We start from the raw sequence: 12,970 nt of genomic DNA on the forward strand, positions 1-12,970 counted from the left end.
AAAATGTTTGACGCTTTTACACCTTGACTTCAGAGTTCCTTGGTAATTTCAGCTTCATTTTGCCCAGCCAGCTTACGTAGGCCTTGCTGTTGTTAGAACATTCTCAGTCAGTAGTTTCAATTATTTTTCCTATGTAGATTATTTCCATATTTTTATCTAGCTCTGGCTTCTGTTACAAATTTTATTAAGCATTTGTGATGGACCAGGCATTTTACTTATAATATGAACAAAATCAGTTTACTTGTTTCTCTTTTGCTCTACTACTTGTAAAGAAAACAACTCACCCCCTTCTCTGACTTCCATCAGTAACATCACTATTTCCTTAGCATCTAAGTTCAGTTCTATAGATTTTGCATTAACCTGCTTCTCCTTTGCCCAGCACAACCATTTTCACATCACAGCAGGGAGAGTCCACTAGCAGAACATAAGTTGGAATCCTCTGTAATGTAATCATCTAGTAACACCTTGGGTCCTGCCTGCACTGTAGTGGAGAGGATTACACAGGCCAGTGACCACCAAGAGATAGAGAATGCCCGGCTTAGAGCCTGGCCACCACACCTTATCTCTGAGAGCCGGTCCTGTTCTCCTTGTTTCTACTAGTAGCATCTGAGTTTGGTCAGTTATTATTTCTTGTCTAGAATATTGTTGTGGCCTTTTATTTTGATCTTGCACTTCTGTTCTCTGCTGTTTTTGGTCCATTTGACTATAACTCAAATTTTAATATTCTTAAAATACAGTTGTTATACTTTATTGTATTCCCGAACTGTCCATGGTTCCTCATTACCTACTAACTAAATACCCATGACATTCAGCCCTGCATTTAGGACTTTTCTCAAAATGGGCTTAAAATTTCTTTCTAATGGATTTAACTACCACTGATTCTCTACTTGAAATTTATATTCTAATGAAAGAATACTACATCTTGCTGATGTTTGTATAAACCCTCAGCTTTTTGTATTTTAAATGGTATACTTTTATGAAAGTTTTCTCCTGATTCCCTAAACAGGAGCTTTCTTCTTTCTGAAGCTATTACTTTAAAAAAATTTTTTTAATCATTTTTTCCATAAATTTGTATATAGCTTTTATTCCTCCTTGAGACATGGATTAAATATATTTGTAAATATGTCTATATTGCATGTATATTTACTTGGTATCTTTATAATCATATTGCTTAACTTTGTTAGATGTATGTGGGTATATGATGGTATATTTATGACTTTGTGTCCTGAAATATATGAAATAATATTATAGGAAACAGTACAGAATTGTTTGTTAAATAAAACAGATCATTTCACTTGTATAAAAACTTATGTTGGCTTTTTCTAAAAGTAGATGAATTTCATGAGACCTCAGAGTAGTATAATTCAGTATGTGAGAAGTAAGGGTAGAAAGTCTGCCTTTTAAATTGTCTTCCTGCCATGTCAAGAAAATAAAATAAAAAATACATATTTTTCTACCTTCTCTTGAAATAAAGATGTATTAACATATCAAAATGCAAGCTTCTCAGAAATGCGGTACCCTTACCCTTCTATCTTTTAGACCTAACCTGTGCTTAAGCATCTGGTATCAGTAGAGGGGTGGTGAACTTTTTTCATACATTTAGAAGTGTCAGTAGTTTTTTAGTCTTTCAGTGGATAAAGAATAACTACTGTGAACTTAGTGTACATTATGTCTCAGTACTGCTTAGCTTCTTATCAATACCACTGTTTATTGCCAGTGGGGAAGCAGGTAGAAGCACATCACTCAGAATTTTTTAAGCCGCTGCTACTGGTTTGTAAGAAGGAAAGGAGGAAAATGATTATTCATTTTGATAAGCATTAAGATTGCCATTATGACCTGCTCACTTCTTTTGAATGAGTTAGAAACTTGGAGAAAATTGGCAAGTTATATTTAAAATGAATGTCTTTACCTGACAGAATATATTTATTATTTGGTAGTTACTGGATTAGTATATACTGTTTAACTGATGTCTATTTGAATTATTGACATGAATAAATTTCTGTGTTAGTCTTGGAATGTAAAATAACATTGTTGACATATTGTAAGCTAGTCATAGTTACAGAGATCAAATACATGGAATAAGATAAATATATGAAATCCATTTATGAGACTTTGGGTTTCTGGTCAGACACATAAAGAGCTTGGAATTCATGACTCCTGTCCTCACAGCTGGAAAAAAGCTGAACAGTCTGAAAACCTGCTCTGTTGGAGAACTGATGTCACAGAGCAAATTGACAAGTGATGCCCTGAGAACTGGAGAGAGAAGCAAATAGAGAGAATAACTGTTTACCAAGAGCAGAAATCACTGGAGTCAGGAAAGGGCAGGAACACTTACTGTAGTTGACAAGCTGCTAGAGGCTCTGTGTGGACTATCTTGAGAGTTAACATCTCCTGGGGGCTTAGTTTAGGCCTCCCACCCCACTTTTGTGAATTTTACCTCCAGGAGCCCCACCAAGTTTTCACAGTGAAGATCATGGAAAAATCCCTCATGCTTCCAGCTGGAGGAGGGGAAGTACCCATTTTGAAATATACTCTAAGGGGAAGTAATCATCCTGAAATATGCCCAGCATGTTCTTTTCTCCACCTGTCCTCAGGGGAGACTTCCCCAGGTAGGTCAGGATCTGGGATACTGAATTCCGAGCCCTCCAGCCTTCCTATCTTACTTTCTAAGGGGAGTCTGGGGTACTGAGAATCACCTAAGGTCACAGCCCAAGCGCACAGGCTCACCAAAGTAACAGACTGTAGGGTGGTGGAACATGTCTCCTCTTCCTACTTCCCATACCTTACCACCACATCAGCAGGGTTCCTGTATGATAATAAAGGATCACAGCCTAAAGAACTGCAAGGCACATATCTTATCTAAGGAGTTTCTAGGGAAACCCAGAGACAAAAACAAGGACACTACAGGAAAGTGAAGACGCCTCTAGCCACAACAGATAATAAACAAAGTAACTCCTATCTAGATAAACATAAACTCTTACACTAAAGGCCTGTTTACCTCAGTTTCTGTTACCCACTAAGTCACATCTGACTTTCAGCAAATTTTAAGACATGCTGAAAGGTAACCAGAAAAACTTAGATTGAAGAGGCAAAGCAAACAGTGCAGTAAGAGACTCCAGATATGGCAAGAGATTTTGGGATTAACAGGCTGGGAATTAAAATAGCTATGATTAGTAATGTTAAGAGCTCTAATGGAAAATAATGGACAACATGTAAGAACAGATGGGTAATATAAGCAGGAATATTGAAACTCTAAGAATCAAAAGGAAATGCTGAAAATCAAAAACGTTGTACCAAATGACTTTGATTGACTCACCAGGAGACTGATGACCAGCAGACACCTAGGGAAAGAATCGGTGAACCTCAAGACGTGTCAGTAGAAGCTTCGCAAGCTGAAGTGCAATGAGAAAAATAGAATGAGGAAAACGGAGCTCAATATTCAAGAGTGGTGGGGCCAGTGACAAAAGGTATAGGGTACACATAATGGAACATCAGAGGAGGAGAGAGAGGAAGGAGCAGAAGAAATATTTTAAGTAATAATGGTGCAGAATTTCCCAAGATTAACCAGAGATCCCTTCCTTTGTAATGATTTCGATATTTAGTTGCTACTGAAAGGGTCACAAAGAGTCTGACAGGACTGAGGGACTGAACTAAACTGAACTGAAAGGGAAGTAAAAAGTAAAAATGAAACGTAATGACAGGTGCTCAAAATTGATGTATAATAGCTGTTAGCTTGACATACATATTATACCTCTGTAATTGAAACTTTGGTTAATTTTTTGTGCCATTGACTGTAGCCTGATATTCTACCACCATTTAACAGAACATGATCTGAATGTTCTTATAGTGCTTTTTCTTTGATTTCAGTCAATGATTTGCAAAATGCATCTTTATTTTGTAGTACAGATGAAGTGAAAATTTAACAGAAATAAGGTTTTCAGAGCCAAAAGCCACCTTTTGTTCTACATATGGCAGCAACAAATTAAAATTAAGCAGTAACCTTAAAGCAGAAAACACTTAAATTTGTACTGTAATAGGAAGGGCAGTATCAATTGTACTATCACAGACAGACATTCACTTGACAGATAAGACTGGGTTATTTAGTTAATGGAATTTTAAATGTTTTCCTGTTATGTTAGGAAAATAATTTATCTTTTTCTTAATAAACATCAGTTTTAAAAATTATAGATGAGTGAACCCCCCCCTTTTTTTAATCTCATTTGAAAATCATTGAACTTGTTAAAATCTTTCATTTCTATTGGAAATGATAGGAGGTCAGGGTGAGGAAACTGACATACAGAAAAATGACTTACTCGCAAACCTGAAAATCTAAAGTTGAGGTTAAATTTAGGAACTGACTTATTTGAAAAGACCCTGATGCTGGGAAAGATTGAAGGCAGGAGGAGAAGGGGACGACAGAGGATGAGGTGGTTGGATGGCATCACCAACTCAATGGACAAGAGTTTGAATAAGCTCTGGGAGTTGGTGATGGACAGGGAAGCCTGGCGTGCTGCAGTCCATAGGGTCACAAAGAGTAGGACACAACTGAGAGACTGAACTGACTGACTGAGGTTAAATTTTACATTGCCCGACCCTTTTTCTAGTGCTCTTCCAACTCAGCAGTCTGTTCCGACTAACTTTTCTACAATTTGTTAACTCAGTATTCTTAGCTTCCTCAGTTTTAAAGCCAGTCTAGTTTCCGTGATATTGACTGCAAGACAATTTTTCAGTGGCTTCTTTTTTTTTTTAATTTAACAGAAAAGTAGCAGTTCTGAATCATTAAGTGACAAAGGTTCTGAATTGAAGAAAAGTTTTGATGCTGTGGTATTTGATGTCCTTAAGGTTACACCAGAAGAATATGCGGTAAGTCTTCCATCTCTTGTTCTCCAGTTTTTGCACATAATTTACATATTGGTACTATCCAATTAGAATTTGTAGGCCCAACAGAGGAGATGTTTAAAAAAAAACAAACAAACTGGATGTGAGAATCAATGGAGAGTGTAGCACAACAATGGAGCAAGCAGAGGAATGAAATGGGGAAGATGAAAGAAAAAAATCCACTGATACTTTTAGAGAAGCTTTGTAGGTTACACTATCAACTTGAGAAGTAATAGTAAGCCTTTATGATAATTGCTTTCGTCTCTACCTACACCTCCTCCTCAAGCTAAATGTACTTTACTGACATAGGTAGGAAAGAAGTACTTTTACTTTTTTGTAAATTAAAAAATTAAAGTTGAAGGCATTATTGCATTTTCATGAAGGATACCTAGAAAAACTTAGTTCTTAACAGACAAGTGTTCATTTATTTGTGTTATCTTTTTCCTTTAGCTTGTTAGCAGAATATACTGATTTCCTGATATTGAACTACTCTTACATTCCAGGAATGAACTTCAGTATATTGCTAGATTTTGTTTTATATCTGTAGTCACCAGAGAGACAGGTCCATAATCATGTGAAGACCTTCAATATGAGTTGCCACTAGTGTAGAGTCAGTTACTTTTTATAAATTGGGAAAAAATACCCTTGTATTATTATCACATTTTATATTACTGTTTGAGTAGATATGATTTAGTAGTCACAGCAACACCACTGCTTTATAAACCACTAGATCCAATTTTTGTTTTTTATTTTGATTTAGTGTATATATTTGGGCTTCCTTGGTGGCTCAGGTGGTAAAGAATCTGCCTGCAATACAGGAGACTCATGTTCAGTCCCTGGGTCGGGAAGATCCTCTGGAGAAGGAAATGGCAACCCACTCCAGTATTCTTGCCCTGGAAATCCCATGAATAGAGGAGCCTGTTGGGCTACAGTCATTAGGGTCGAAAAGAGTCAGACACTACTGAACAGCTAACACACACAATGTATGACCATGTTCAAACTTTTAAAATTATTTGTTTATTTTGTAACTTTACCTCACTTATCTCACAGGAAAATATAAAAAGGCATGAGATAAATAGAAAAAATTTTATGGAGTAAGGACTAAATTTTCATTTTTTTAAGCCCTTGTAAAATTGGGACTTTTTTCTAGTAAAGATTTGAGTACAGACTAATAATTTTAATTTCAAATATATGTCATATTATGGCATTCCAAAGAAGAAATTCTAAAAATTTTTTACTTTTTATTTCAGGGTCAGATAACACTAATGGATGTTCCAGTATTTAAAGCCATTCAACCAGATGTGAGTAGTTTTAAGAACTTCCGTTTAAAATATGCAAAATGGTGAATTATATCTCAAATTGAGAAGTTTTAGAAACGAAAAATTACACTTTACATTAATTCTTAAATGTTTAAAGCTTTTGGCATTATTCAGGCTTTGGAAACTCGTGGCATTCATAGCTATACACTGTTGAGTCATAGATGAGACTGAGTCATTTTGGTTGATTTGGCTTCATCACTTTACTGAAGGGGGCATAGACTTAGGCAGGTTGGATGATCTACCTGAGGCTTTGAATCTTGTACTCCCATCTTCTTGTACTCCCAAGAAGTAAGCTACTGGGTTTCACAGCTCACTTCAGTAATCGTTTCCCTTGTACCTTAATTTTATGACTTTATAATATGACTGTGTGTTGACACTTGGGCGAGAAGAGAGAGAAGGAAGGCATTTTTTGTTTTATTAAGAAGAAGGAGACTATATGCATCTACCCACTGTAAACTGTTTATTACACTGTGTGTGTATGTATGTTCCTATCGTTATCACAATCTGAATATGGTAGTATCTATTTTACTGATGAGAAAACAGAATGACAGTTGTCCCTGATTACAGCTTAGTATTAGAACTGGTTTTCAGACTTTAAAAACTGATGCTTTTCCCACTCTTATCAGGTAAGAATATACATAAGACTTTGTATCCCCAAACTAAGTCATCGATAATACTGACATATTCAGTACCTTAAGACAGATATATTTTTAGTTCTTTCAGAACAAAATATAATGTATTTGTTATAGTATTTTCAAGTCAACTATAACATAGATGTTAGAGAAAACATCTGTATCTTCAGTGGCATAGACAGTCCTGTGTTTTTCAAGTTACTTAATTTCTGAATATCTCAAGTTTGTCACTTACAAAATGAAAGCATGGGCCTAAATGACCTCTGAGTCTTTGTTATATCTACAGGTTTTTTTTTCCCCCCCCTTTTTCCCTATACCATGGATGGAGGGCACTCTGAAACCATTAGTTTAGCAACAGAGGAAGCAGAACAATCTAGTCTATAAAGAAGACACAAACAGAAAAATGGCTTTTGTATTTAAATAACAGTAACTGAAGTATTCATTTCCTCACATCCTTGAACAAAGCAAACTGAATTCTTCATAAAAAGAACAACGTTTAGTCCTAAAGTCCAGTCATCTTCTCTTTTTGTGCATGCTCAGGCACTTCAGTCATGTGTAACTATTGGCCACCTCATGCGAAGAGTTGACTCATTGTAAAAGACTCTGATGCTGGGAGGGATTGGGGGCAGGAGGAGACGGGGACGACAGAGGATAAGATGGCTGGATGGCATCACTGACTCGATGGACGTGAGTCTGAGTGAACTCCGGGAGTTGGTGATGGACAGGGAGGCCTGGCGTGCTGCAATTCATGGGGTCGCAAAGGGTCGGACACAGCTGAGCGACTGATCTGATCTGATCTGATGGACACTTGCCTACCAGGCTCCTCTGTCCATGGGATTCTCCAGGGAAGGATACTGGAGGGGGTTGCCATGCCCTCCCTCAGGGAATCTTCCCAACCCAGGGATCGAACCCACATCTTTTATGTCTCCTGCATTGGTAGGTGGGTTCTTTACCACTAGCACTACCTCTTCTCTTTAGACATATTTTTTTTCCTTTTGAATAAACTGTAATTACTATATTTCTGGAAGTTTCATCCGAGATTAGTGCCATCCAGTAGAAATATGTGAACCATTTATATAACTTTACATTTTCTACAAAATAAAAAGAAACAAGTAAAATTAATTTCAATAATTGTATTTAACTGCAACATCCAAAATATTATCACTTCAACCTGTAATCAGTATAAAAATTATTGAGATTTTTACTCTCTTTTTTCTGTGCAAAGACTTTGAGATTCAGTGTATATTGTACAATTAGAGCACGTCTTGCCACATTGCAGGTGCTCCATAGCCATTTGTGGCAAGGGGTTGAACACTGAAGATCTAGCAGTGACTGCTTACGGACATAAGCTTCAAGTCAATGGGAATTTTTTGTGAACTTCCTAGAAGTGAACCTTAAAAATTCCCTTGACCCCAGTTCCTGATCTAATTTAACACTGATCCTGTTGATTTTTTTTTTTTTTAAGCCTAAATCTCTTACTTATCCATTCTCTCTCTATTCTGAACACCCTAATCAAATACACCATGGTAACTCATCTGAATTGTTGCATTGCCCTCTTACCTTATCTGTCCACATCCATCCTGACCCTTCTAAACTTTCTCTGCCCAGGATCCAAGGTCATCTTTCAACATGTAAATCTGCTTTCATGATTCTTCTGCTTAGAATGCTTCAGCGGCTTCCTGTTGCTCTGAAGATAAAGACAGATTGTCCCAATATTGTCTACGAATCTCTTCTAAGTTTGCCTCTTCCTACCTACTCCAACCTCATCTTCCGCCTTTCCCACCTCTTTCTGGTCTAGCTACAGTGGCCTTTTCGCCCGTCTCACCACTGAGCCTGTGTGCATCCTAGTTAGCTCCTAATCATCCTTCACGTCTCAAGTTAAGTTTGACTTTCTCAGATGAGCTTTTTTCTCTTCATACAGGCTCTCCCAGCACTTCCTACTACTTCACTGGACTTGTCAGTTGCAGTTTTACATTTATGGATTGTGGTTCAATAAGTATTTACTGAGTGTCTGTTCTATGTCAGACGCTGGTTTATAGCAGTGAAGAGACCAAAATTCCTGCCCTTGTGCATCTTACATTTGAGTAAAGTGAGCTAGTAGTGTGTCATGGAAAGTATCAGCCAGCCGGAAGAGGACAGGGCGTGAGGGCCGTGAGAGCTGTGATTTTGCATAGGGTGATCAGACAGGCTTCACTGCAAAGGTGCCATCTGAGAAAGACCTGAACGAGATGAGAGAGCAAGCCCTTCAACTGTGTGGGGGGAAGGGTGTTCCAAGCAGACAGAACAGTGCTGATATATAGTGCCATAAGTTTCTTTCTTAGTTCTTTTGGGAACAAAATATAGTGTATTTGGTGTAGAATATACAAGTCTACAATGGCCCTGAATACTTTTCCTTCCTTTATTTTGTGACTTTATAATATGACTGAGTGTTGTATCTTAAAGACAAGAAAAAAATCAAGGAAGACATTTTTTAAAAAGAATTAGACTAACATTTATTATGTATCTACCCACTGTAAACTATTTATTATGCTCACATAAGGGAAAAGATTACTGGAGTGAGGTGTGAAGCCCAGGGCAAAGGCCAGTGAGCTCAGAGAGGAAGTGTGGGGGTCTAGTAGAAAGTGAGAGGGCCAGATGGCATGGGACCTGGAGAACCGTTACTCTGAAAAAAATCAGAAGGTGTGGATGGTTTTGAGCAAATGAATGACATTTTCTGATTTGGGTTTTAAGTAGCTCTTCCTGACTACTGACCAGGGTATGTGGGGAAGCAACCATGGGGCTGTGGAGGGGCAGGGACCAAGGACTGAATCGAGGAGACCAGATGAGCAAGGAAGGTGACTTGGGTCAGGGTGTGAAGGGAGGAGGTGGTGAGAAGTTGTCAGGCACTGTATGCTAAAGAGGAGTCAGGGATGATGGCAAGATTTTTGTCCTGACACGTGAAACATTTACTACATAGCCTTGAGATGGAAAGTGGTTAGTATTGTGTTCATAGCTCCTGGGACTGCCATTTATAGAAAACAGAATATGCAGTGTATTCTGGAGAAAGGCCAGAGGAGCAGATTTTGAAGGAAGAGCTTGAGTTTGGCTTTGGACATGTTTAGTTTTACATGTGTGTTGGACAGCCAAAGAGAATGTTGAATTAGGTAATATATACTGTATTTTATATATGTATATATATATATATATATATATATATATTCCACCACCACCACCCCACCACCCCCAGTTCAAGCTGGAAATGTAAGTTTGGGAGTTGTCAGTGTAGAGATATTTAAAGCGTGGGTGAGATTACCGAGAGTGAATATACTTGGAGAAAAGAAGGAACCTATTTCGTGTTGAGGAGGAGCTAGCAAAAGAAATTGAGATGCAGCACCTGGCGATTTAGGAGGAAAACTAGGTTAGTGTGAAATTCAGTGAACCAAGTGAAGTACGTATTTTTAAGAAGGAAGGAGTGATCTGGTGTAAAGTGATGTTAATCCTGGGCTTATATGTTTATTGCTTGCTACTTCCACTAGGTTTTAAGCTACATGAGGACACTTAGGACAGATACTTTTACTATTTTATCTGGCATGTAGTGGGAACTCAATATTTAGTATGAGAAAATGAACAATGTTTAGTAAGTTTTATCCAATGAGAGAATGTTTTTCTTTTTTTTCCCCCAAAATTGAAGCAGTAACTCTTGGAAGAAGCAATGTAACACCAAAATATTCTTGTCATGTATCCATCTCATATAATCTTCAAGGTTACATTAACTCTGGCAGCATCAACAGGACTTTGTCACCTGTCAGAAAAACGTCTTCTGATTTATCCTAGGATATTTAAGACATGTAATAAGATGTAAAGTGTAACAAGATGAAACTCTGTGTACCCACCTAGCCCAGTACTGTTGAAGCCACTCTGCGTGCTTCCATATTTGCCTCTTCCCTCCTCCCATCAGAGGAACCACTATCCAGTGTTGATCTGTATCATTCCTATGCATTTAGCTATCGATTTACTATAAGTGTATGTTCTCCCTTAACAATATTTGCTTCTGCAGGTTTCAGATTTTTTATGTATGGTATCCCGTGATTTTCCTTTTTGTCTACTTATGTCCAACATTGTTGACCAGCATCCATGTTTATACTCTAGTGCGTTAATTACTGAGTTGTAGCACATTAACATCCTTAAGTTTATTAAATACTGCCAAATTGTTTTCCATATTGTTTATACAGATATTATTTGTTTATTATGTAAAACTCTTGCTATTGATAACTTTAACAAAAGATTTTTTTTTAAGTCAAGATGTTGTCCAGTCTAATGTATTAGTCTCATTTATTAGCATAAAATGAAGTCTCTCTATGTAGTCAGAATATTAATTTGACTACCAAATGAAGTATTTTTGTTAAATCCAAATTTAACCTCAGATATGAAAAAACAGTGGTTATCACTGAACCAAATAAACCTATCTTCATGTTTCTATCCATTATACCAATGTTCAAGTCTGTATAATTTTATATAAAGCTTTAAAAACTATATATATAATATATAAAATGAAACTATTTAAAAGATTGTTAGTTACACTAAAACTGTTTTAGTCAAAACTCAGTATTCTGTGTATATATCCACATGTAACTATTTCAGGTGATGATTTATTCACATTTTCTGAAATAAAATGTTCTAAATTTGAGCTTTGAAGAATGTAGATTCTGAATCCAGCTATGTGGTTTAGTGATTTGATTTGCAAGTTGGTGATTGAGCCACACAGGTCTCAGTTTTCTGCAAATGAGGCAATTTCTGAGCTACTTGCAACTTATATATTTCACATTAATTCTGTTCCCTAAGTAGATCATTGCCATTCTTACCAGCTTGTGGAATTCTATATTCCCAAGTCTTTTTTTATCATGCAGAATTTATTTAAACTTTTGTCCCTAAACTTGTTCTTGACTTGTAGGCAGAAAGTCCAGTTGTTTTCTCAGAATAAAGCTGTTTATCTGCCTGTCTGCTGCACTGTCTACCTCAGAATTTCTCAGGGGAAAAAAAAATGAGAAACTCCAAGCCTTTTGTTTCCCTCTGGAAACTATTGGCCTTATGTTTGAGATGTCAAAAATTATTTTTTATTACATAGAGACTATCCTTAGTCATCAGTAAAACACTAGCTGAAGAAATCTGGTCTTTAAGTAAGCAGATCTGAGTCAGATTTAATGCTCAGTCTGGTTTTTCTCCAACCTTGTGTTACACTTGAAATGGCTTGAAAGTGAAGGGAAGACAAAAGAACAGATTTTGCCACTTTGTTTTTTTGTTTTATAATAGAAAATAATGGGAGAAAAACATGTCTACCAATGAAAAGAATTTAATGGTAAAGGAAAGTTCAGTAATTTTACGAACTACTTAATAGAATTACACAGAAAAAATGTTTGCTCAGGTTTTAAAGTTGTCTTTCTGAGTGGTTTGCACCATCTGTCTATCCATTTTTAGTACCAGTCAGAAACCTGCGAGTCATTCTTTTCTCTTCTCCCTCTGTCCTCTTTCTTCTGCTTTTTAGTATCTCCCGTTGATTTTATTTCCTAAATAACTTTTCTCCCCTTCTGCTTCCCTATGCTTCCCTGTCAACGCTGAAGGAAATTTTTTAAAAGAGCACAGTATTTTTACAGGGCTGCAGCTCATTGGCTCAGAGAGTATGAACCTTCCCTAGCACCTGTACATGTTTGTTGGACCTGAGACAGGTTTCATCTCAGTCTGTTACCTGTATTTACTGGTGGATCCTCCTTTATGTGGACACTGCCCTGATGTACCTGTAGCTGCTGCTGCTAAGTTGCTTCAGTCATGTCCAACTCTGTGAGACTCCATAGATGCAGCCCACCAGGCTCTCCCATCCCTGGGATTCTCCAGGCAAGAACACTGGAGTGGGTTGCCACGTCCTTCTCCAGTGCATGAAAGTGAAAAGTGAAAGTGAAGTTGCTCAGTCGTGTCCAACTCTTAGCGACTCCCTGGACTGCAGCCCACCAGGCTCCTCCATCCATGGGATTTTCCAGGCAAGAGTACTGGAGTGGGGTGCCATTGCCTTCTCCGCCCCTGTAGCTAGTGCTACAGAAATCCCATGCCCTGATGTTCCTATAGCTAGTGCTGCAGAAATCCTAAGAATCTTCATTTGCCCCCTGGCCC

The 12,970-nt window shown here is 37.5% G+C and overlaps 1 protein-coding gene across 8 annotated transcripts in view; it reads left to right on the forward strand.

Annotated features, from left to right (window-relative positions):
• The window catches only part of RALGPS2 (Ral GEF with PH domain and SH3 binding motif 2), a 166,426-nt gene that overhangs the window by 43,238 nt on the left and 110,218 nt on the right, over positions 1–12,970 (forward strand). For all 8 annotated transcript variants that reach the window (XM_055582763.1, XM_055582767.1, XM_055582764.1 and 5 more), the window contains exons 3-4: positions 4,759–4,863; positions 6,129–6,179. In XM_055582763.1, the coding sequence (XP_055438738.1) occupies positions 4,759–4,863; positions 6,129–6,179 (156 nt within the window). The remainder of the gene's footprint in view (positions 1–4,758; positions 4,864–6,128; positions 6,180–12,970) is intronic.

The sequence above is a fragment of the Bubalus kerabau genome, chromosome 5 (genome assembly GCF_029407905.1).
Source record: "Bubalus kerabau isolate K-KA32 ecotype Philippines breed swamp buffalo chromosome 5, PCC_UOA_SB_1v2, whole genome shotgun sequence".
NCBI classification, from domain to species: domain Eukaryota; kingdom Metazoa; phylum Chordata; class Mammalia; order Artiodactyla; family Bovidae; genus Bubalus; species Bubalus kerabau.